The following is a 25,651-nucleotide window of genomic DNA, read 5'->3' as shown; positions in this document are numbered from 1 at the left end:
TGGTTTGTTGAGGGGGGGATGGCCTAAGGAGAGTTCCAAGGGCCAGAAAGGCATGGGGAACCATCTTTCTGCCACCCTCAGGCTACAGTAATATACATCTGAATATAATGGGTATTTTGGTTCTCATAAACAGAGCAAGCATCAGTTTAAATGTTGGCAAGGGCAATAGTTTCTACATACAACAACCCCCATTGCTTATACATGTTATACCTTATACAATGTTCAAAATAAAGAGGCTACTCTTGATAGTCACAAGGGATTGCTGACAATCTCCCATTCTAGCCTCTTCACATAGCCAGAATCTCAGTTGTGCTTAAGGATACACAAAGAAAAATCCCCATTCTAGCTCACATTTGTACTTCCTTCACATTATAGTTCAGAGCACTTCGTCTTCTAATACTCTGGATTCATGTGTTCCTTGCAAAATAATATAAAAACAGCCAACTTTCACATCCCTGCATATTTTGTGTTTTTTGTCACCAGAGGGCAGGGGATTAACCGAGGGAGTAAGTTAGAGAGCAATGTTCTGATTCTTCCTCCAGTAATTTCTGGTCCCTATCAGGGCCGGCGCCAGGGGGTGGCCAGGTTGGGCTATGGCCGAGGGTCCCTGTGGCCCAGAGGGGGCCCTCCTTAGGGTGGGAGGGTAGCGCTCCCATTCTGTGATCCGCAGCAGTGTTGGCTCTCAAGGAATAGGCATGGTGCAGCTACTTTGCAAAACGCCAGAGGGCACCAGGGAGCTTGAACTGAAAAATTGCCTATTTGTTCCAGCATTTAAAGATAATTTAGTAAGTGCCACTAAAATAATGGAGCTTGGAGGTGACAAAGTTTGCCAAGTTTTAGACCAAGAAGAAGTGTGTTGTACTGCAACATTTAAAAATGGACTTTTGCATTTGGAATATTTTGAAACTATGCATGCAAATACAGCCAAAGAAACCAGTCCAGATGCAATTATTACATTCTATGATGTCTAAAATTCTTAAACACATTTTTATAATTTATTATATGGATGGTACACCCAGTGTTGATTAAAAATCTGGTTCTATAATCATCATTCTTTCCATCAGATACATGGTAACTGGAATGCTTCAATTTAGTCTGGCCATGTGCTTTTCTTTCAGCTTGCCTTTGTTAAAAATCAACTCTTTCTCCTGTCTCCCTTCTATGGCAATCTCTTTGAAGGTGATTAGGAGATTTGCATTTGAAGCACCTCTTCCTTTGTTTTTCAGTACCTTGCTGTGGCTTTACTGTAGGCTTTGGGGTATGACTCATCTCTCTATCCTGCCTTTGGTTGCTGTTTCTGCAGTCAGTAAAGTTTGCTTTTTCAGACAGCACTGTCTCTCTAGAGCACTGATTCTGGCTAAGCTTGCATGTCCCATTCTTCTATGCCAAACATGTAAACATCCAGAATCAGATCGAAAATCCACCAGTGGAAACATCTTCTACTATGGAGATTCTGTGATTACCTGGGCAAGTAAGAAACAAGAGACTGTAGCACTCTCTTCCACAGAAGCAGAGTATGTGTCCACTTCTGAAGCAAGCAGACAGCTGACATGGCTACTTGAACTGTTCAAAGATTTAGGCATCTCTATACCTGAGCCTGTCGTGATGCTTGAAGACAACCAAGGATGCATCAGACTCATGGAGTCAGAAGGGGTGAGTTCATGAACCAAGCACATAGACGTGAAGCACCATTTCATTAGATATACCTACCACAGAGGACTACTCAAGATGGAGTATTGTCCAATGGAAGACATGACTGCAGACACTCTGACGAAGGCATTGGGCAAAGCCAGATACTGCAAGCTACGAGACAAGATGAACCTCATGGGCTGAACCAAACACCCTTTCAGAAGGGGTGTTGGAAGTGGGGCAAGAGCAACTCCTGTTTGGGTTCTTTTGTTTGCATTCCAAAGGGAAGATAGAGTTAAGGTCCTCCAGCTGGCTAGGCTTGCCTACCTTTACCTGTGCTGTTCTCTACCTAACTTCCTTCCATTGTAAACTGGTATGTTCAGGGAAGCTTATTTGCCCCTCCTTCCTTTGTCTTCTTCTTCAACTGTCCAAGGAGAGAGGAGACATCTTTGTCTTTGCTCTCTCTCCTGAGCCATGAGGGCAATACCAAAGTCTGGGCATTGTGCCTCCACCTTAGTTAGTTAGTTAGAACTAGGTATGCCTTTCCTATCTACTATGTATTTCTATAAATAAAGTATCTGTTTTATTTTACTGAGTCTTAAGTTTCAGTGATCTAAATACAGGATAAAAGCCTGCTACTTAGGTAAATACACACACTGGCACACACGCATCTCTGACTGCTGACAATCTCTGCATACACAAATTTCCATAACAAGAGGCTTCCCTAAGGGGCTGATGCCCCTGCTGCCATCTTGGTTGATGGTAGGCATGCTCGCAGAGCACACATGTCATTTACAGGAGCAATAGAGATAGGTGGGATACGTGAGGGGTTGCACTCCAGTGCCACGGGCCCAGGGCAGGCTGGTGCCCAAGGGCCTAGGCATGCCTGGTGCCAGCCCTGATCCCTATTAACTTTGCATAATCCATCCTCTAATCCAACTTGCTGAGCTGCACTTTCTCGTTATCTATCATCAGCCTTACACACACACACACACAATGTGCAAGATACCTGTTTTCTTGCCGAAATACAACATACAGGAACAAGGATTCCTGTGTGATGATAATATTTGTTGAAGTATTAAAAGATGCTTTCAAACATAATCCTCCCTATCTTGATATGAACATTGTCATTTTATTTATTTATTTATTTAGAAATTTAATTGCTGTTCTTCACAAAACTCAACCCAAAAGTTTAAAAGTTGTATATCCAGAACATGAATATAAAATACAGTGTTGTAGCCCATACAAGAGGCTACAACATCAAAAGCCCTCCGAAAACCCTCCAAAATTAACAGCCAAATCTGAGAGAAGATAAATGTTTTTGCCTGGCACCTAAAGATAGATAATGATGGTGCCAGGCGTACCTCCCTAAGGAGAGTGTTCCATAAATGAAGGGCTATTACTGAGAAGGTCTGTACTCGTGTTGCTACCCTATCCTTTGCCCTATCAATAGTAATGAAAGTTATTCACACACACTCCAGAAAAAAGATTAATTAAAACCTAAGGGCAAGGGACACATCCTGAAGGATGCCTAACATAAAATTTAGGTTGAAATGTGGATTCCAATGTTTTTGAATTGTGTTTTGAAATGGTGGTTGGAACACTGGCTAAGATCCACCGTCTGGGCCTGCCCTTCTATATAGCCACACAGTAAAAATATCCCCCACATAAGTAAGAATCCAGTTGTGCTGGGGAAGATGGAGCTGAGTCAGAGGAACAAGGATCAAAATGCAGAGTCTTTTCTCAACTCTGTGAAACTGTAGCATTGTCAATAATGGCAATGTATCAGTCCCCTGGAGATGCACAGCAGTTCTTCTCCTATCCCAGCTCTGTGGCAGATCCTCTTGCTCCAGCTGAGTGGTGATCAGGGAGATAATTATCTCACTGTTATTTATTCAGTGCACTAATCAGGAGCCTGCTGATAACATAGCATGCTGAACAACAGGCAGAGTGAGAATCCCAGGGGCTTCCTTTGGTATCCAAACAGCTTAGAAAGCACAGAAATTTAAGGGTCTGGGATTTAAATTTAAGGCTTGGGAGTGGGGGTGAGAGCCAGTGTGCACTCTGAAGATAATGTGCCAGCCCATTCCTAAAGCTTCCCAGATGACACACACGGGTTTAGTCAATATTGATGAATGGCTTTCTCCTCTCAGTTTGTTCTGCTTCACTGAAGGCAAATAGTCTCATTCAGGGCAAGCTTCAGAGAAAGTACCATTTATTAGACTGCAGAGAAGGGTGACCTTGAAAGAGGAGAAGAGATAAAGCTGTGGGAGAAGAGATTAAAGAAAAATAAGGTTTTAGATTAATCACAAGGAAGGGCAAATAGAAATAGAGATACGTGGAGCCCCAAAGTAGGAGGTTCAAGAGAAAGGGAAAGGGGGGCGATGTAAAATGAAATAGACGAAGGAGTTAAAGAGACAGTGAGAGGGAAATATAGAGCTAGGGAAAAGAAAGTTGCAGAAGGGGAAAGGGGAAAAGGGAAAAGGAGGATAATGTGAAAAGATGGAAGGAAAAAGCAGGAGAAGGAACATTGGAGTAGGAGTGAGGAAGCCAAGGAAGAAATTATGGGAGGAAAACTAGAGCCACGCACAGGAAAGAAGGAAACAAAAATCTGAAAAAGAGAGAAGCTGATGTTAACCAGAGTTATACCAAGTCATCTGAGCAGGAAAAAGGCTGCTGGGATGATTCATGCTAGCATTTCTTGACCCAATAAAAGCAATATTAATGGATCCCTTCATACACTTGTGCACCTTGGACCTGTGCTGCGTACCCCACATAAGAAGAGCCTTGCTGGATCAGGCCAAAGACCCATATAGTCCAGCATCCTGTTCTCACAGTATATTTTCCTCCCTCTAATGTTGAACTAAAACTTCAGAAATACTTGCATCTAAAAAGAGGACAGAGATCCAAGGGCAAAAGCAACTTAGTGGGGAAAAGGAGGCAAGACAGACAAGAAAGAAAGATAAAGGCTGTGCACACAAGGGGATTGTTCAGCAGACAGACAGTCAGCTAAAGTCATGTGAATCACTTTATGTGAATGAGCAGCTGTGCTCTTCATGCTCCTGGGATTGCTGTCTGTTCTCAAGTTCCTAACATCTGGTTTCAGATGGTTCCCTGTTCATTCATATGTGTGTGTGCATGCTGCATTATTTATTTGATTTTATTTTTAAAAAGTATATACCACTTGAATGCAAACACCTCTAAGTGGTTTACAAAAAAATTAAAATTATTAACTAAAGTGGTTAAAAACAAGTAATTAAAACATATTTAAAACAAATAAAACAGCTACTAACAAAAAAAATAAAACAGATCAACATCTATCTGTCTGGATAGGTTTGCCTAAACAAAAAAGTTTTAACCTAGGTGCTGAAAGGAATACAGTGAAGACACCTGCCTGATGTCAAGAGGCAAGGAGTTCCAAAGAGCAGGTGTATGGTAATTTAGTATAATTCTTGGTCAGAGTAACAGCATCCCTGCTGTGGAAGTTTCATTGCCTTGATATAAAGTTACCATCCTGCACAGTTTGTATCCATATGTTCTTCCTCCTCCATTACATCACTAGGTTCCAGCATTGTATCAGGAGCATTGTATCAGTGGCATGAAGAACTAAGTAATATCATAACTGCTTATAGAAGAACCTCTAATCAGCCCCTCATCATCTTAGGTACAAGAAAATTGTATTTGTTTATTTACATACAACATTTATATGCTTCCCATTAACAAAGAGTTATTTGGGTGGTTCACATATAAAAGTTAAAACCATGAAGTATTTAAAAAAAAAGCATCAGAATAAAAAGGAAAAGAAGTATTGCAGAGAACTCTGAAACAACTAAAATTAAAAACGAAGAAGGCTGGGACACTTGATACCAAAAAGACAACAAGGTAGATGCCAGGCAAACCTCTCTAGGGATGGCTTTCTACAGCCAGGGTGCCACTAGTGAAATGTCCTGTCCCTAATAGCTGCCTGCCTTACTTCATTTGGCATGGGGACCTAGAGAAAGGGCTTTGACAATCATCTTTAGGTCCATGGAGTTGTATATATGGAGATGATCCTTCAGCTAACCTAGGTCCAAGGGCTTTAAAGGTTAATAGCAGCCAGTTGACAACCAGTCTACGCAATCATGTTGTAGGCCTTCCTGAACTTCTACCACTTCAGAAAGCAAAGAACTGTTCTGAACAATGCATTCCAGTCAGAAACCTGCATTTTACACCAATTCTAATTTCTGAGTAATCTTCCAGGGTAGCCACTTGTCAAACACATTGCAGTAGTCTAATTCAGACCTACTATGGCATAGACCAGCCTTTCCCAACCGGTGTGCCTCCAGATCTTGTTGGACCACAACTCCCATCAGCCTCAGCCATTGGCAATGCTGGCTGAGGCTGATGGGAGTTGTGGTCCAACAACATCTGGAGGCACACTGGTTGGGAAAGGCTGGCATAGACAATGCTTGCCAGGCTATTTTTGTCCAGAAAGAGCTGCCACCAGCACACTACTTTAGTTGGAGAAAAGCACATTGTGCCGCAGATGTTATTTTTGCATCTCTCTAAAATTAAGCCTGGTACTAACAGCACCCCCAAATTGTGAACTTGATCCTTTAGGGGAAATACAACCTCAGCCAGAATAGGTTGAATACCACCTCCTTGATCAGACAAGCCACCCACTAATGGCACCTCCGTCTCATCTGTATTGATCTTCAATTTATTAGCCCTCATCTAGTCCATTATTGACCCCAGTTTAGCATGTCTGTCACCATCACCTGCACTAGATGAAAAGCAGAAGCAAAGGTGGGTATTATCAGGATATTGATGACACCTCACTCCCAAACCGCTGATGACTTCACTCAGATGTTTTATGTAGATGTTAAACAATATTGGGGACAAAACAGAGCCCTATAGGACCCTGTAGTGCAAATGTCATGGGACAGACTAATAGTCCCCCAGTAGCACCACTCAATAGGAATTAAACCTCTGAAGCATAGTACTCCCAATGTCCATTCTGGACAATGGTCTTTGTTAGCATATACCACAAGTAATTTAACTGAATTCAAAAGAAGGCCCACCCTGTGGCATAGGATAATATGTGAACAAGGCCTTGTTTCATCAGAGGAGAAACCAGATGTTGGGACTGGAGAGTCCAGTTAAATGCATGGCAAGGGAAAGTATGGCTTATTGTGGAAAGAACCACTTTCACTTGTTCAGATGACTTCTGGGACAGACACATTTTTAGCCCTTCCAGCCAACAATTCCAAGAACATAGCAAGCCCACGCAGGCAGGTATTAGCAATTACTCCTAATGCAATTAAGTGTTCAGCCTTCTATTGCAGGGTAACCATTTCAATTATCTTTAAGCGTGGTGTTTCATTTAAGATTATTTTATGGTATGCACAGCAGCACCAGTAGGTGGCATGCACACATATGCACATTTATCCATTTAGCAGATTTATCCAGCAGTGGGTCAGCAGAGCACCACCACCTGCTGTCAATCAGATGGTTCAGGCTCTTTTAATTCCTCACTCAGACACTCCATTGCAAAAATCTACAAGGGACAGCAAAGATTAGCAAGGATTTAATACAGGGAATCATCTGTCAACAGATGTCCCTTCTTATTAAAAGATCCTGGGGAGTCCATTGCAGTGATTAGATCAAAGACAATCACCACCTAGTGTGAAGGACAAGCTATGGCACAAACTATGGCGATTTAAATATCCATGCTTTAAGAGTTTGGGAATCTATGGTTCTCAAACCATCCATTGAGATAGGGGGGTGCAACTGGAGATGGAACAACAAAGATTTTGAGAACCTGCTAATAATTTTCCTATTCGGAGGGGGCTTATGCAGAAGTTGAAACAACCCTCAGTATGATTAGGCTTATAATTGTTGTTGTTATGTGCCTTCAAGTCGATTGCGACTTATGGCAACCCTATGAATCAGTGACCTCAGTCAGTAATAGCATCTGTTATAAACCACCCTGTTCAGATCTTGTAAGTTCAGGTCCGTGGCTTCCTTTGTGGAATCAACCCATCTCTTGTTTGGCCTTCCTCTTTTTCTACTCCCTTCTATTTTTCTCAGCATTATGGTCTTTTCTAGTGAATCATGTCTTCTCATTATGTATCCAAAGTATGATAACCTCAGTTTCATCATTTTAGCTTCTAATGATAGTTCTGGTTTAATTTGTTCTAACACCCAATTATTTGTCTTCTTTGCCATCCATGGTATGCGCAAAGCTCTCCTCCAACACCGCAATTCAAATTAGTTGATTTTTCTCTTATCTTTTTTCACTGTCCAACATGCACATCCATACACAGAGATTGGGAATACCATGGTCTGAATGATCCTGACTTTAGTGTTCAGTGATACATCTTTGCATTTGAGGACCTCTTCTAGTTCTCTCATAGCTGCCGTCCCCAGTCCTAGCCTTCTGATTTCTTGACTATTGTCTCCATTTTGGTTGAGGACTGTACTGAGGTATTGATAATCCTTGACAAGTTGAATGTCCTCATTGTCAACTGTAAAGTTACATAAATCTTCTGTTGTCATTACTTTAGTCTTCTTGATGTTCAGCTGTAGTCCTGCTTTTGTGCTTTCCTCTTTAATTTTCATCAATATTCATTTCAAATCATTACTGTTTTCTGCTAGTAGTATGATATTGTCTGCATATCTTAGATTATTGATATCCCTCCCTCCAATTTTCACACCTCCTTTATCTTGGTCCAAACCTGCTTTCCGTATATGTTCTGCATATAGATTAAACAAATAGGGTGATAAAATACACCCTTGTCTCACACCTTTTCCAATAGGGAACCAATTGATTTCTCCATATTCTGTCCTTACAGTAGTCTCTTGTCCAGGGTATAGGCTGTGCATCAGGACAATCAGATGCTGTAGCACCCCCATTTCTTTTACAGCATTCCATAGTTTTTCATGATCTACACAATCAAAGGTTTTGTTGTAATCTATAAAGCACAGGGTGATTTTCTTATGAAATTCCTTGGTCCATTCCATTATCTAACGTATGTTTGCAATATGATCTCTGGTACCTCTTCCCATTCTAAATCCAGCTTGGACGTCTGGCATTTCTCGCTCCATATACGGTAAGAGTCTTTGTTGTAGAATCTTGAGCATTACTTTACTTGCATGGGATATTAAAGCAATAGTTCACTAATTCCCTGGAATCCCCTTTCTTTGGAATTGGGATGTATATTGAACGCTTCCAGTCTGTGGACCATTGTTTTCTTTTCCATATTTGTTGACAGATTTTTGTCAAAATTTAGTCAGATTCAGTCTCAATAACCTGTAGCAAGTCTATTGGTATGCCATCTGTTCCTGGCGATATCTTTCTTCCAAGCATTTTAAGAGCAGCTTTCACTTCACATTCTAAAAATTCTGGTTCTTCATCATACAGTTCCTCCGTGAATGAATCTGTCATCCTTGCATCTCTTTTATATAGTTCTTCAGTGTTCCATCTTCCTTTTATTTTTTCTTGGTCAGATAAAACAAAACATAAACACCCAACATAAAACCGATGTCACCTTACAATAATTGATTTTGAGTTTCAGTGTTTCAAAATAAAATATAATGTAGAAAGAAATTACAATGTACCATTTGTAATTCAGTAATATGAGACCATTGATCAGGGGTCTGATTATTTTTGCAAGGCATTGTAACTGTATTAAGTGAAAGATATATTAAAAAAAACAACCATCCCAAACCCTAGACATTCTGAAACAATTTACCATGAGCGAGATTAGTACTTGTATTCACTGGAAATAGAAATATCAGCACTATAGAGTATTGAGGTAACATATCCCCTTTTAATGTTTTCAGTTGGGGGGGAATTAACAAAAGAAAATTTAAATATGGGCTGATTTGTGCACTGAGTGCCCAATATTTGGAGGGAGGGGCTAGCAGACCTGCTTGACTAGCTCCATTTTGCTATGCCTTCTACCTAATAATACCTGACCTGAGTCCCACATATCTCAGGGACAGCTTCTCCATAAATTGTCCTTCTCTGGTCCTGCTTGATGTATCTGCTGGTCATAAGGTAAGAACTGTAGCAAGAAGCAAGGCCTTTATATCAGTTGCCCCAAAGCAAAAAAATTAACTTTCCCAAGGGCTACTGTTAGAGGCTGGCATAGTTAGGTACCCACTGAGGGCCAGATACAAAGAACGGGCCATAACTACCCCGTGCCTCAACCTCCTGCTGCCATTAGTACCATGGCATTGCTGCTGCTTGTCACTACCAGTCACTCACCTCACCCCTACCCTCTCCTCCCCACAGATGTGTTTACCTGGAGGCAGCCAAGCCAACACTCAGTTCCACAGCACAGTACACAGCTGCCATGTTAGATTTTTCAAGATGCAGTGCCCAACACTGACTTCAGGTATTGCATCTTGGGGGCTCTAAAATGGTAGTCTCCAGACATCGTAGACAGCCAAGCAGCAGCTCACCTCCCATAGTAAGCACAAGCAAGAAAATACATTTGTGAGGAGGTTGTTGGGGTGATATCAATGATTGGCAGCAGCTGCACCATACCACATGGGGCTTCTGATAGCATTGGTGGCAGCAGTACCATGCAGGGCCCCAGGTAAGTGCTGGATAGGGGCCTAAGGGCAGCACCCTGACAAGGATCCACTAAAGTCTGACACCAGTCCTAAAATTCCCCTGAGGTCTATCACTCCCCCACTCTAGTGGCCTTTCAGAGGGCTTGCAAAATGCATTGCTTTCCCTTGGCCTTCAGTTCACCAAGCTAGTATGTTTGCTTTATCCGTGTGCTTTATTTTGTTCTTTGCAGATTTTTATAATTCTTTTATTTTTCTTGTTCATAGTTTTGGACATTTGGAAAAGTGGCCAATAAATTATTTTAACAAATTTATGATAAATCATAACTACTGGTGATGTTTTCACATGTGGTGAAAGGTGCAAGGTAGAACACCTGCTCTTTGCCTAGTAGCACTTGTTCTAAATTCAGCTCAGAAGCTGTGGCAGTGGGAACTGTTATAGTGAAGACCTGTCACTCCCTAGACTGGAATAGGAACTCTTATATGTAATGGTTGAGAGACCACTTCACACATTATGCTTACGTTTTTGCATTTTCAGCATCCACAAATCAAATGAATATTTGACAAGAACATTCCATTTTAAAATAGCTCTCTACTCCTTTCTATACTTCTTAATAATATTTAGCCATGACACATCCCAGTGTGAAAGCCTGGAGAATTGCTCAGTGTGGACAAAAGGCATTCTTAAGAGTTATTTGTGAAAACACCCAGTGAGATAACACTTATCCTCTTTTCTGCTATACAATCCTAATACTTTCAAGAGATGCTAAAGGCTGATTTACACATTACATTACACATCACCTTTACTGCTGTGTGACATCCATGTGTGCCACAGTAGGCAATTCTACCTGAGGCAGGAGGACCATGAATGACACTTGTGATGGCCTTTTGTTGCATGCACTTCGCTCTTCTGCATGTATGCATTAACACATTCTGTACACTGAAAAAAACTAAGGTGAGAAGTAGCCCTTGCAATATACCATACATTTAAAGCATGTGACATCCCCCAAAGAATCCTGGGAACTGTAGTTGTTAAAGGTGCTGGAAATTGTAGCTCTGTGGTATAAACTGCAGTTCCCAGGATTATTTGGGAGAAGCCATGTGCTTTAAATGCCATTTAAATGTATGTGCAGCCACAGTCTTTTAGTCTTGAAGATATCACCCATTGGATTTGCTGATTATGAATAAAAAGTAGGAGAGTAACAAACTAAATTAAATGTAGCCACCACCACCACCCTGTATTGGCTTATACAGTGCTATCAATGTATCCAGGGCTTTATAACTTAAGCAAAAAGAAAAAGACGAGCAAAGTCAAGGAAGCTCTTAGAGGCAAAAAGTCTTCCTTCAAAAAATGGAAGTCTTGTCCGAATGAAGAAAATAAAAAAGAACACAAACTCTGCCAAAAGAAATGCAAGAAGACAATAAGGGATGCTAAAAAAGAATTTGAGGTGCAAATTGCTAAGAACATAAAAACCAACAACAAAAAATTCTATCAATACATTCAAAGCAGGAGACCATCTAGGGAGACGATTGGACCCTTGGATGATAAGGGAGTCAAAGGTGTACTAAAGAACGATAAGGAGATTGCAGAGAAGCTAAATGAATTCTTTGCATCTGTCTTCACAGTGGAAGATATAGGGCAGATCCCTGAACCTGAACTAACATTTGCAGGAAGGGATTCTGAGGAACTGAGACAAATAGTGGTAACGAGAGAGGAAGTTCTAAGCTTAATGGACAATATAAAAACTGACAAATCACCGGGCCCGGATGGCATCCACCCGAGAGTTCTCAGAGAACTCAAAGGTGAAATTGCTGATCTGCTAACTAAAATATGTAACTTGTCCCTCGGGTCCTCCTCCGTGCCTGAGGACTGGAAAGTGGCAAATGTAACGCCAATCTTCAAAAAGGGATCCAGAGGGGATCCCGGAAATTACAGGCCAGTTAGCTTAACTTCTGTCCCTGGAAAACTGGTAGAAAGTATGATTAAAGCTAGATTAACTAAGCACATAGAAGAACAAGCCTTGCTGAAGCAGAGCCAGCATGGCTTCTGCAAGGGAAAGTCCTGTCTCAGTAACCTATTAGAATTCTTTGAGAGTGTCAACAAGCATATAGATAGAGGTGATCCAGGGGACATAGTGTACTTAGACTTTCAAAAAGCGTTTGACAAGGTACCTCACCAAAGGCTTCTGAGGAAGCTTAGCAGTCATGGAATAAGAGGAGAGGTCCTCTTGTGGATAAGAAATTGGTTAAGAAGCAGAAAGCAGAGAGTAGGAATAAACGGACAGTTCTCCCAATGGAGGGCTGTAGAAAGTGGAGTCCCTCAAGGATCGGTATTGGGACCTGTACTTTTCAACTTGTTCATTAATGACCTAGAATTAGGAGTGAGCAGTGAAGTGGCCAAGTTTGCTGATGACACTAAATTGTTCAGGGTTGTTAAAACAAAAAGGGATTGCGAAGAGCTCCAAAAAGACCTCTCCAAACTGAGTGAATGGGCGGAAAAATGGCAAATGCAATTCAATATAAACAAGTGTAAAATTATGCATATTGGAGCAAAAAATCTTAATTTCACATATACGCTCATGGGGTCTGAACTGGCGGTGACCGACCAGGAGAGAGACCTCGGGGTTGTGGTGGACAGCACGATGAAAATGTCGACCCAGTGTGCGGCAGCTGTGAAAAAGGCAAATTCCATGCTAGCAATAATTAGGAAAGGTATTGAAAATAAAACAGCCGATATCATAATGCCGTTGTATAAATCTATGGTGCGGCCGCATTTGGAATACTGTGTACAGTTCTGGTCGCCTCATCTCAAAAAGGATATTATAGAGTTGGAAAAGGTTCAGAAGAGGGCAACCAGAATGATCAAGGGGATGGAGCGACTCCCTTACGAGGAAAGGTTGCAGCATTTGGGGCTTTTTAGTTTAGAGAAAAGGCGGGTCAGAGGAGACATGATAGAAGTGTATAAAATTATGCATGGCATTGAGAAAGTGGATAGAGAAAAGTTCTTCTCCCTCTCTCATAATACTAGAACTCGTGGACATTCAAAGAAGCTGAATGTTGGAAGATTCAGGACAGACAAAAGGAAGTACTTCTTTACTCAGCGCATAGTTAAACTATGGAATTTGCTCCCACAAGATGCAGTAATGGCCACCAGCTTGGACGGCTTTAAAAGAAGATTAGATAAATTCATGGAGGACAGGGCTATCAATGGCTACTAGCCGTGATGGCTGGGCTGTGCCACCCTAGTCAGAGGCAGCATGCTTCTGAAAACCAGTTGCCAGAAGCCTCAGGAGGGGAGAGTGTTCTTGCACTCGGGTCCTGCTTGCGGGCTTCCCCCAGGCACCTGGTTGGCCACTGTGAGAACAGGATGCTGGACTAGATGGGCCACTGGCCTGATCCAGCAGGCTCTTCTTATGTTCTTATGTTCTTATGACAGGTCCCTATTACCCCATGGATCTGGCAGTCTGAGGCTTCACAATGAAAAAAAGAACAGAGGGGCTGGGCAGAAAGGCAAAGGCCAAAAGGGATGAATGTGAATAACTACAGGCACAAGTTCTACTGTGTTTGGAAATGAAGAAATTCTAGCCAATGTAAGGTTTATATTTGAATTGTAAATGTGGGAAATGCAAATCCAATTTAAGCATCACTTGTGAAAAAAGCCTTAACCCTTCCTCTCACCTAATCCCCATGTGTGTCTGTTATAGGAACAAAAAATCCAGGTATATGTTAGAAGTGTATTTTAAACGATTTAGAAGTAGGTGAATAACCAGTTTGGATAGGGTTGCATTTCCCCTTCACAAGCAGACTTACTGCTTAGGGGTGCTCTTGGATCAGGCCCTAGTCCTAGAAGCCAAGTTGTAGTGGTGGCTAGGAAAACCTTCAAGTAGGTGAGCCTGCTGACCCTATTCACAGAGAAACCACATTTGACCTTGGTCATTTATGCTCTAGTCAAGGGATGGGAACCCTGTAGCCCTCCAGATGTTGTTGGACTGCAACTCCCATCATTCCTGGCCACTGACTACACTGGCTGGGGCTGAACACCAGGTTCCCCATCCGTGCTCTATTCACTTCTGGGCTAGATTGCTAGTATGTATTCTATGTAGGGCTATCCTTGAAGGCAGTTCAGAAACTTTATTTGGACCTGTCAGAGGTTTGATGGAGAATGTAGGCTGGAACATTTTTTTTCAAGTGGTGAGAGGTTTCTGGGCTGCTGTTTCCTTTGAATAAAGTCATTGGAGGCTTACTGGAATTTTATATTTGTCTTTGTCTATTTATTAATATTCAAGTTGAGCATAAGTAAAGACTCGCAGCTTAAACAATTCTAGCACTGCATCTCATTAGGTTGGAGAGGGGGGGGTCCAGCTCCTCCAGAGCTCCCCAGAAATCTTACAACTGACCTTTTTTTCAGACGATTGGGGGGTGGGGTTCTATTTATTTGTGCAACTCCACTTTCCTAATACCTTAGATTCGTCCCACAAACCAGAGCAAGATGCCCCAGAGAAAGAAGACTGACCTATCGAAGGTCACATAGGAAATCTGATACCGCGGGAAGCGATCCAAGCAACCCCTTTTAACGGCGCCATCTGTTTGCACTTTTGATTCAACTTTTCCCAGTACTTCTCTAAGTTCTCATCTTTCTCCGTTTCTTCCTTGTAGGTCCATGTTAACAAGACCCTGTGATAAACAAGCAACGATTTGGTTGTGAGGACTATTGCATCGGAGACTTTCTGCGCTCCTTCATCGCCAGTAACGCAATCTGCCGGGTTTTTTTACCGACAGTGGATTCCCCAGCATGTTACTAGTTAAAAACCTTCCACACTTCATTGGTCGGACTGCTTCCCTTCAACCCTATGAACGCGCGCGTTGCCTGCGGCAGCGGCTAATCACTGGTCCGCTCCTTCCTCCCTGCACCACCCCTGCCTCAATAATATAATGGTTATCAAAACAATAAAAACGAGCGATTAAAATAACTGTCGCCTGGTTTCTTTTCTGAAGGAAAGAGAAGTTCTTCCTCCAGCACACTTACAGGGCCTTGGCAAGGCAAGAGCTGGGTGTTCTCCCTCGGCATCTATACCGTGCCTGCCAGGAAGACGTTTCAATTGGACACTGGGGCTCTGCGAACAGCCAAGGAAGGTGGGAGGGCTCGAAGGTAGAGCCAGGGCACTTTGCCAGAAGCCTCTCTTCCCCTTGCTACTCTAGGATACAAATCACCGGCGCTGCCGAATATACAGCTTCTTCTGCGTTGCTGCAGAGAGAGGCGTGTGAGAGAGGGCTGTCGGGCAGCGCCAAGCCCAAGCAACCCATTCCACTGGCTGTCTCGCCGGGCCGGCTTGCTCCTCCTCTGCTGACAGGCTGTGGGTGGGTGTGAGCTTGAGCGTGCCAGGAGCTGGTGTGCAGGAGCATCGCACGCTCCTATTGGACGCGCGCACAAACACGCGCGCACGCAGCCTGCCTGCTTCCCCTGCCTCCCTCCCTCTCTCCCGGCAGCCAGCCTGGCTGAGCCTTTCCTGCTAGCCGAGCCTTTGCTCCACGGTCCGACCCTCCCCGCACAGGAAGCCTGAGGCTCGGCATCCAGCTCCAGGAAAAGCCCCAACAGGGCAGAGCGCTATAGTCGCGGGACGGCCCCTCGTCTGTCTCCACCCGCCCGCCTCTGCCCCCCTCCGTCCCCACGAGTTTGCGGCAGCGGCGACGGGGCAGCGCGAGTTCCATCCATTCAGAGCAGCGGCTGTTTCAGCTTCCTCCGCAGCCCGGTCTGATAGCTTCTTTTGCGGGCCAGAGAGACCCTATGAGAAGCGAGAAGCGAGAGCTCTGTGACCCGACCCGCCGGGATGGGCTGAGCAGGGGAGGAAGAGAGGAGCTTGTTGGCCGGCGAACGAGTGAGTGAGCGGTTGGTTGGTTGGCGCTAGCTCTTGGGGAGGCTGTTGGTGCAATGCAACACCGCGTGGCAGCCTGCAGGGCTTGGCGGACATGCTCAGGAGGGGAGGAGCGGACGTGAAAGCAGGAGCCGCGCTTCGTTTGTCAATGAAAGGTGTCCTTTCCACAGCGGGGCTGCAGGGAGCTGGCGGCAGGAGCTTGGCCTTCGCCTTCCACAGCAGGTGGATCCTGCAGGCGCGGCTCCTGGGATGAGCACAGCAGTCGCCCTGCCTTACTCGCCTGCTCTGCGCCACGTTCCGGCGAGCACTGCTAGGATCGGATCCTGCCCCCCCTTTGGTGCCCTGATGGTTCCCGCCCGTCAGTTTCTCTCTGACAGGGAGGTGACCTTCCCTGGCTGAGTCTTACAATGTGGTTTCAGGATGCCTCAGCGTCCCGTCAGCGTCTGGCGCCGCGGGTAAGGGGTGCTTGGCTCTTGGTGCTGTTGAGTTTTGGCTTTGCCCGAAAAGGCGGGCTGGCTCTGAATTGCCCCAAAGAGTGCGTCTGTGCCAGCAACATCATCAGCTGCTCCAAAGCTGAACTGAAAGTCTTCCCCTCTCATCTTCCTCAGTATGCAGCAGTCCTGGACTTCAGTCATAATGAGCTGAAACGCCTGCGAGCGGAGTGGACTCCTTCCTCACTGCCTCACCTCCACTCCCTGTTCCTCAGCCACAACAGCCTTTCCTTCATCTCCACGGAGGCCTTCAGCAATGTCCCTCACCTCAAGTACTTGGACCTCTCCTCCAACGCCATTGGAGAACTCGGGGAGAACCTCTTCAGTAAACTGAAGGAGCTGGAGGTGCTGCTCCTCTACAGCAACAAGATTTCCAAGATCGAGCGCTCAGCTTTTGAGGAGATGACTAATCTCCAGAAGTTGTACCTGAGCCATAATGAGATTTCCCACTTCCCTCTGGAGCTGCTGCAGAAAGAAGAGACTAAGTTTCCTGAGCTTGCCCTGCTGGACCTTTCTTGCAACAAGATCAAGAAGTTGTTAGTGGATGAGGTGAATGGGCTCCCAGCCTGGGTGAAGAATGGCCTCTATGTTCACGGCAACCCCCTCAGCTGCCACTGTGACCTCTACACCCTCTTCAGCCACTGGCAGCAACGGCAGCTGAGCTCAGCCGTGGACTTTAAGGAGGACCTGAAATGTTGGGATCAGGCAAAGAAAAAAAAAGTTAAAATTTCCAGCCTCAGTGACCCAGAGGTCATGAACTGCAGCAAATTCACAGAGCAAGCCCTGGAAGTCCACCGTGGGGAACAAGTAATTATCAACTGTGACACGAGGCAGCGAGGAGTGACAATCAGAGAATGGCTGACACCCCGAGATGAGCGTGTTTCACAGGAGGAGGAGAACAGCTCCATGACCGTGCTGACAAATGGAAGCCTTCAGATAAAAAACATCAGCGTGGATGATATGGGCCCATATACCTGTTATGCAGTAAGCCAGGTGTTCAACGAGACCCTCTATGTGCATGTCACAGTCCGTAACTACACCCTGCATGGAGCCCCAGACACACTCAATACAGCCTACACCACGCTAGTGGGCTGTATCCTGAGTGTAATTCTTGTGCTCATCTACCTTTACCTGACCCCGTGTCGTTGCTGGTGCTGTGGCAGTGAGAAGAAAGCTAACCAACAAGAGGACAGTATCAACTCCTCAGTGCTCAGCACCACTCCCAATCACAATGCTGAAGTGGCTGGAGGCAAGGAAGGATTAAACCGGCACATGGTGCCAAGCAACGCACAAGGCCAGAATGGCAAATGCAAGCCCAACAGCTCCCCCAAACAGGCAGCTAAAGGGGCCCAGAAGGCAGAGAGGAAAATGTCAGACCCAGATTCTGTCAGCTCGGTCTTTTCAGATACTCCTATTGTCGGAGCCTCACAGAGTGAAGGTGGGAGAGGATGCAACAGGGATAAGGCAGGGGCTGAATTAGTGGGACTACTGTGATCATGATGACTCTGGAAAAGATGAGTGGGAATAGATCCACATCCTTAAGGCATAATGACCTTCTCTGGTACTATTCTCCAATCTGCCACAGTATGTAATAGTGTTGCTTTGCTATTCTCCTCATCAAGCCCAGTGTCGAAAAGCTAACATCCCAACTTGTTCTTGAAGCACAGCCATTCCTGAGCCCTCCGTTTTTTGGAACAATGTGATCTTTCAGCTCCCTCTCATTGGAACTTTGCAAACATCTCACTGAGAAAAGCAGAGGCACAATGGGAACAGACCATCAGACTAACTTTGTTTTCTGTGTCCTGCTATTGCATTTGCATAGTACCCTGGATGGGACTCTCCTCCCAAGAATCTGTGCAGGTATGAATTCCAGAAGAACAGCCCTATTCATCTGTTGCAGCAGAAATGGTAGTGTCACCTTAAAAGTGACAATATTATGGTGGCATAAGCTTTTGTAGGTGGCACCCTGCTTCATCTGATGTACAAAGTGGGCCTAGAAACCATGTTTTAAGTTATCCTTCATGCAAATTAAACCATATTCATCTCCACAGTAGCTCCAGCCACAGCAGTAGCCCCAGTTAGCTATGGCATTGGGGAGGGTGTTACTTTTTAAAAGTGGCTTAATAATATTTTTTATATGTAAAAAAATTGCTACAAACAATTATTTATTTTTACAGAAAACGAGGGTTCCCACCACACCAGGCTTTTCAGGACATAATTCAAAGCACTTTCTAGCAAGTGGGCAGGCCTGTTTTGGAAACCTCTTATGCTTTTATTGGACGATGACAGAAATTAAAAGTGAAATTTTAGAAACACAACGAGAAGGGGGTAGTTACGTAGTCTTCCTTTACTACTCTTGTAAAAAGGAGCAAAACCCAAACATTTTAACCCTCATGGCATCAAACCACAAGAAGGAGCCAACGGTCTAGGGAACCTGTAAGCTGGAATGCCACATCTGCCACCCACACCCACCCTGCTTGCTCCAAAATGCAGACAAGAACATAGCATGGCATGACCCAAATCAGCTGCTTTTCCCTCAGCTGTTTGCTTGGCAGCTTTTAACAATCAGATTCCCATTACTAATTGCAGTCATCTAATTTGTCAAGCCAGTGGTCCAGAGCATAGCTCTTCATCCTTACAGAACTTCAGCGTCTGGAGACTCTGGGAGGCTGTATAAATCTGGGAAATCTCAAAGCAATTTGGCAGCCTCCTCATCCTCTTGAAGGTTTTCTTGTTAGGCTATCTGCTTTAGAATACCAAGCATTTGACAAACTCCAGGTGCTTGGTGGGGAAAAAGAGGCTTCCCAGCATAGCAGCTAAAATGAAGGAGCCACTTTGGTCATATCAGTGATCATGTGTAGGAGCACTTTCAGCTGAAGAGAGGCCTTTCTGGAATGTGCTTGGTCTACATTATTGTATGACTGTTTTACAGTGGGTTTTTAAAAAATCTATTTTGAATTTCTTCCTCTCAGTGGGGTATAGAAGGGACAGAGAGAAGGACTGAACTACATGAGCATTCAAGAAAAGTCTGTATTAAACATCTGTGATTGCTCCAACTGATCTCTTTGTGGGGTACATTATCAGTTCAGCAGTGGTCATTTTCAAGCAATTTCAGTGAGAAGGTCCTTGTGCGAGGCATGTGACTTGCTCCTATGCCCATTCTCCAGGGACTTAACAGAAAAGGATGAACTCCACCTGCTCTGTCCAACTCAGAATGCTCCATTCAAAATGGGTGGCTTGGAGAAGTCGAGATTGCCAAGGAGAGGGTGCTATCAATGGAAAGGCCCTTTTGATATTACCTTGGATTCACACTCCATTGGTAATCACAGTTGATTTATCTGTTGCCTGCAGGGGGAGAGTGGGAAATGAAAGGGGAGAGCTCAGTAGGTCTGGGATGTGGGTGGGTGTGACACAATAAACCATAAGAATGTATTCCACAGAGTTGTGAATGGGTTCAAAACAGCGATAATTCTTAAAGAGCACAACTCTGTGCTATAGCCATATAAACCCTGCTCACAGCCCTGTGGTTCTTTGCCATTAGGGAAACAGCCAAGAACTGTCAGAACTCCAAAGTGAAGACTAAGCCACCTGTGAGAGGCAAATTTTCTCAGTTAACTGGCTAGCACTGGGATTTCCAGTCATTTTCCCTGGCATATTATTAGGAAGCATCAGTCCTCTAAAACAAGCATGCAGTCCAAGTGAGATGCCTATAAGCCAGAAGAGGAAGAAAAAGTAGAGGCTGAGGCATTAAGAACAACAACAAAAGGAATGAGGTGAATGAAACAAATTGCATGGGGGATGGTGAAAGCAGGGAAGGTTTAGTAATAATGGACTAGGATGACTGAATTTTGTAAATCTGGTGGTTGAATTCTGTTTCATGTGGAATCGTGGAGGTTGCTATGTTCTAACCAGCCCCCAGCCCCATTTTCAGATCTTGGAGTAAATCTGCTTTCTAAAAAATTCTAGACACCAGGAGCAAAATTAGAACAATTAGTTAAGAGGAAGGACAGGTCAAAAATTTTCCTATGCAGGTTTACCGAGTGAGGAAATATATCAACTAGACCTATTGATGTAAATACAAAAGAATTGATGATCTTGTACTGGAGCAGTATAGGCTACATATTTATTCATGCCAGGGGATTTAATAGCTGTGGAGCTCTTATATTTCTCTTGGGGGGGTGGGATCATGGACTGTGAGGGTGGGAGAGCTCCCTTTGCTACCTGTTGGCTTAACTGCTGTTTAAGCCCTTTGCTTCTTTGACTGGAAAGAGCCATGCTGCAGATAATAAAAGATTTCATAGATGGCAGTTGTAGCAGAAAGCTGTGGGGAGAAATCCCACATAAATATATATAGGATGAAAGGAGAAAGATTTGCAGCCTGAATGTCTTCAGACCTCCCTGGTCAGCATCTGACTGAAGGCATATGAATACATAATGCAGATGTATCAATATCAGCTCTCTCAGGTGCACAGCATGTATCTGTCAAATTTAATGGGTGGAACATATGAAATTGCCTGGACAAGACCATTTGTCCATCTAACCAAGTATTATCCACTTTGGCCAACAGGGACTCTCCAAGATGTCAGTCAAAGATCTTTCCCAACCATGGTATCTAATATCTATTCGCTAAAGATGCCAGATATTGAACCTGGGACCTTTTGCATGCAAGCATGTATTCTCTTAAACAGCAGCTCAGTGCCCAGTTCTGGTTCAGTGGAGCTGTGTGAGCAGAATGCTAATGTGAGTGGAAATGAGGATGTAATCAGCCAGTAGATGTTTCAGTATGCCCATGTGTGCAAGTATGTATTTGCATTCATGGGTACCTACATTTGTAAACCCATGCTCAGTACACCTTCTAGCTTCTCATGTTATCCTAGAAAAGCTTGTGCTTAAGTTGTGCTAGTGGCAGAACTATCCTCCAGAAGTTTTCTAGGGAAAAAGTACACAAACCAGTAGGATTATCTTTGCATAAACAATTTGACATAGCAAACCCTGAGCATGTTTTAAATCCCGTTTCTCACAGAGTGTGTAACTTTTAAAGAGCCATAAAACCTTTACTCGTTACTAGAGTAAGCCCTCTTGATGTTCCAGGATTCCTCAGTCCACCAAAGAGACTGTGACTATTACTTTAGGAAGCAGAGTAGAGGATTCTGGGATATCCCCATATCATGAAGCAAGATCTTACTTTGGTGAGTTTACTCCTCCACATGGAATTACCCCTGGCAGTGTGAGACAGGGAGCCCAAAACTTTAGGCCCCAGTATATGTAACATGAGCAGGCCATGCTGTGTCATTAACAAGGAATCAATTGAGCAACCTTTGAATTTTTTAAATGGTTATAGGGGAATGTGCAGGAGAGCACTTTGTGATCCTGGGGGAGTGAGGGGTGTCAGGGGTCAGCTTTGTTGGGTACTTGCCAAGGCTCTCACACCAGCAGGGGCCCATTGCTGACTTCCAAGCCTCCTGGCCCTACCTCTCCTCCTCTTTGCTGCATCACTACCTGCTTTCCTATCCACTATGAGCACATTAGCAATGGCTAGAATGAACAGATTGAGGAGTATCCTGCACTGGGCTTACATTCGCCATTGGGGTGGTTGTGTGAATTGAGCCTAGAGGAAGAGAACAGGCAAATGAACAGCAGTGACAATCTTGCTCAAACTCACTGCCCCTGCAACATGGTTGGGAGTAGATAATCTCTGAAAGGCCCAGTGCAATAATCCACTGGGACCGACCCAAACATTACCTGATCTCACTGGAGATAAGTAAGCATGACAAAGAAAGTAATTGGACCATTGACAATTTACTTGTTTCAAAGCAGGTCATCTTAATGCAGATGCAATACTTCCATGCCTTAGGCCTGGATCCAGCACTCCCTCCCATCTCTCCTGTGTTTACATCTGATTTGGTGGTATTTCTGCACCATCCACCCTAATCCTGGAGTGATAGTGCTCACCCAGTAATGTAATTGTGATATATTAAAAAGCATATTTAACCCTGTTCTGTCAGATAGGAACATCAAGATACTGTATCCTAGTAAAATTAGATATGATATTTTCTAACTCTTTGATTTCATAGATGCACTCTTCTTATGCTGTTCGGGGACTGGTTTGGGGTCTTAAGAGTGGAAGAACCCCTCATCCTATTCCCTAATCATTCAAGTCACAACTTGTATCCTTTTTGGTTGAAGCAGTGAAGAAAGGAGCTCTTCTTGCTCCTGTCCCACAGATGAATATTGTGCCTCGTCAACAATTACTAAGGCAACCTTTTTATTCCATCTAAACTCACATAGTCAGAATGGAAGCCACCCACATGGTTTCCCTGTTGTAAACTGATTACTTAAAGGAAGGATCTGCCTGCTGTCCACGTGGTGCACCAGAACATCTCCTCCCTCAGCAAACCACCTGCTTGCGTCTGCTGTCTGTGCAACGTGCCACAGGGTCCCTGCTGAGAATCTAAATATGATTTGAGTTCACATTAAGCTGCCAGGAGAGAACTCTCTTCTTCCCCTTACTGGATACAGCACCCAGATATACATTTAATGGAGGTAAGAATAAGGAATACAGCTAGAAATAGATCTGCTGTGGTTACTGAAGTACTTCCTAGGATCATGACTGAATCTAGTATTTGCTTTTTGTTTAACAGTAGGCAGTGCTTGATGCTAATGGAAAAGAATCCCCTGCACCCTGATTCTTCATCCCAACTTTTAAAAGAGTGTGTGAATGAGTTGCCCCCAGATCCATAATATGCCATACACTCCTGTAGTACAGCAGAAAACAAATAGTCTTTTGCCCATTTAGTTTGACTCTATGGCTTGCTCATTAATGATTGCCATCTCTGAGGGCTTCTAAGGGTCATGTACGTTAGGCTATTTTAAAAGATCCATATATTTAAACAAGATATGCAAATTACCTCTTTTGGTTTTATTTGCTGATTGCTCCTTCTCCCTGCTTCCCACCCTTGCCCCCAGTCAGCTAGCAACATTCCACATGAGCATCTTGAACAAGGGAGTCGATACCTCACAGATGAACACTGCACTTTCAGTTTTGCAGGAGTCAAATGTGCACCTGACCTGTATGATTTGTGCTGTGCACCTGCCCTGAATCTGTCTGCCTTGCTGATAAGGTTAAGTGTAGTGTGTCAGCACAGTGGAAAACTGCACAACACTGCACAATTCTCATTTTAAAAGGAACCATTGGATGTGCTTCCCATTCCTGATGCCTTAGTCGATGCATGAGCATGACAAATGTGCAATGCAGCTGCAAACATGCTTACAGAGGGAAATGAATGGGGAGCCTGGGGCTTAGACAGAATGGTTGGAAGCAGATGGTTTCTTAGAAGATTACTGGAAATTCCTACCACTACCACCTGAAAATCAAGGGAGGACATGTATTTATGCACAGGATAAACAACAGGTACCCTGTTACTGTACCTTTCTGAATCCATACAACAAAGCAAAGATAGCTCCTCAAGCTCCACAAAGAAAGGTTACCCAATGCTTATAGTACAGCATGGCTCCCTCTCTTACTCCCCCATTCTGTGGTTTGCAGGTCAAGCAAAATGTTAATCCAACCTGCATAGGATACATACGTGCTTATCTGTTTCACGCAGAAATAACAATCCCAAAGAGTACCTGGGCTGCATTTCTGTTCGGTAGTCTGTACTCTCCAGCATAGACGTAGTTTAAAATAAAACATGTTTTACAAATATGCACCTGCAGGATCTGTCTCCTTTTTCCATTTTTCATCAGCATGGTTAATAACAGCTTGAGTGTTTTCAAAGTGGGCTCAAATGCCCCAAACGATACAGAAGCAAGCCTTGGCCATGTATTTTCAGTAACCTTTCACCACAAGTAAATGTGGCTAAGATAAGATGTTTCAGGACAAGCTGTGGTTCATGGTGCGGTATGACACTGCAAAGGGAGACTGAGAAAGAACTGCCAGGTTTGGGATTGTTCAGGTTATTCTGCAGAACAATTAATGGTAAAACCATTTCAATTAATGGTAAAACACAAAAGTGCACTCAAAATCCACAGCCTAAGAGGGCTGAAAAGAGTAGAGCTACCGGTATTCATCTAGATAAGGTTCCTGTTCCTTTAGGAACATAGGACGCTGCCTTCTACTGAGTCAGACCCTGGGTCCATCTAGCTCAGTCCTGTCTGCACTGACTGCCAGCAGCTCTCCAGGATTTCAGGCAGGAGTCTCTCCCAGCCATACCTGGGGATGCTGGGGATTGAAACCGGGATTTTCTGCATGTAAGGCAGGTGCTCTACCACTGAGCTACTCTCCTTCCCCCTGCAGCTTTCAAAGCTCTGTAGTGCTCAGGGCGTAAATGGCTGTTGCCTCTCTTGTTGCACTGTTAACTTCACCCACCCTCCTCTCATACGTCTGCTACCTGCTTTGGGCCAAAACCAGAGTCGTCCTTGCCACAAAGACTGTCTGCTGTCTCTGGGTATAGATGTGGCACCCTTAAAGCACATAGGCAGTGAACCAGAGTGTGTTTTATTTTCAGGGTCAAATATGGATCTCATGGCAACTTCTCTCCTGTATATCACACAAGTGCTACACACTGAGCCCCTGCTAGTAAGATGCAGCACTTCACACACCCCAGAAGCATAGTGAATTTGTAAAGCAGTTCTAACGTATCATTCATTGACGGAGCATATGCTTTCCATGCATAAGGTAACAATTCAGTTCACAACATCTCTACATGAAAGTCTGCTGGGAGTGAACTTTGAAATACCTGTTTGAGACCCTTAGGACCGCTACTACTTTTGGTAGTAGAAAGGCAACTGGTAAGGCATCCCCCCTATATCCTTGTATAGTGATATAGCATGCTATTCTCCATCCCCACAGAAAGGTATCATGCATCTGAACACAGCTGAATGCATGGCAAATCTGGGGTTGCTGCCTTTTTTTCTGACAAAGACTCAGTGCCTTTAAGAGGTGCTGTGAGAAGAATTTCAACAGCTCCAATTTACCACATTATTGCACAGCATGCAGCACCTGCTGGTCCCATGCAGCACCTGTTGACATACAGCTGTTAAAGGCATAGAGCCGTGAGCAAAATAAAATATGGCAATCTGAACCTAGGCACAGAGGGC

The 25,651-nt window shown here is 44.0% G+C and overlaps 1 protein-coding gene across 4 annotated transcripts; it reads left to right on the top strand.

Annotated features, from left to right (window-relative positions):
- Nucleotides 1–15,196: 15,196 nt before the first annotated feature.
- On the top strand, nucleotides 15,197–24,259 carry AMIGO1 (adhesion molecule with Ig like domain 1). 4 transcript variants are annotated; one of them, XM_061632565.1, is made up of 3 exons: nucleotides 15,197–18,412; nucleotides 21,644–21,741; nucleotides 22,627–24,259. In XM_061632565.1, the coding sequence occupies exon 1, from the start codon at nucleotides 16,469–16,471 to the stop codon at nucleotides 18,044–18,046; it is 1,578 nt and encodes a 525-aa protein (XP_061488549.1). In that variant the 5' UTR covers nucleotides 15,197–16,468; the 3' UTR covers nucleotides 18,047–18,412; nucleotides 21,644–21,741; nucleotides 22,627–24,259. The 4 variants fall into 4 exon arrangements, with proteins under 4 accessions (XP_061488549.1, XP_061488547.1, XP_061488551.1 ...); XM_061632563.1 differs by having other exon boundaries at nucleotides 15,197–19,871; XM_061632567.1 differs by lacking the exon at nucleotides 21,644–21,741.
- The last annotated feature ends 1,392 nt before the right edge of the window (nucleotides 24,260–25,651 follow it).

This window comes from Rhineura floridana, chromosome 6 (assembly GCF_030035675.1).
Source record: "Rhineura floridana isolate rRhiFlo1 chromosome 6, rRhiFlo1.hap2, whole genome shotgun sequence".
Lineage (NCBI taxonomy): Eukaryota > Metazoa > Chordata > Lepidosauria > Squamata > Rhineuridae > Rhineura > Rhineura floridana.
The sequence above is the reverse complement of the archived record's forward strand: the minus strand, read 5'-3'. Positions and strand labels throughout refer to the sequence as shown.

Excerpts from the sequence above, each read along its gene's own strand:
- AMIGO1 (XM_061632567.1), top strand. The coding sequence starts at position 16,469 with ATGTGGTTTCAGGATGCCTCAGCGTCCCGTCAGCGTCTGGCGCCGCGG.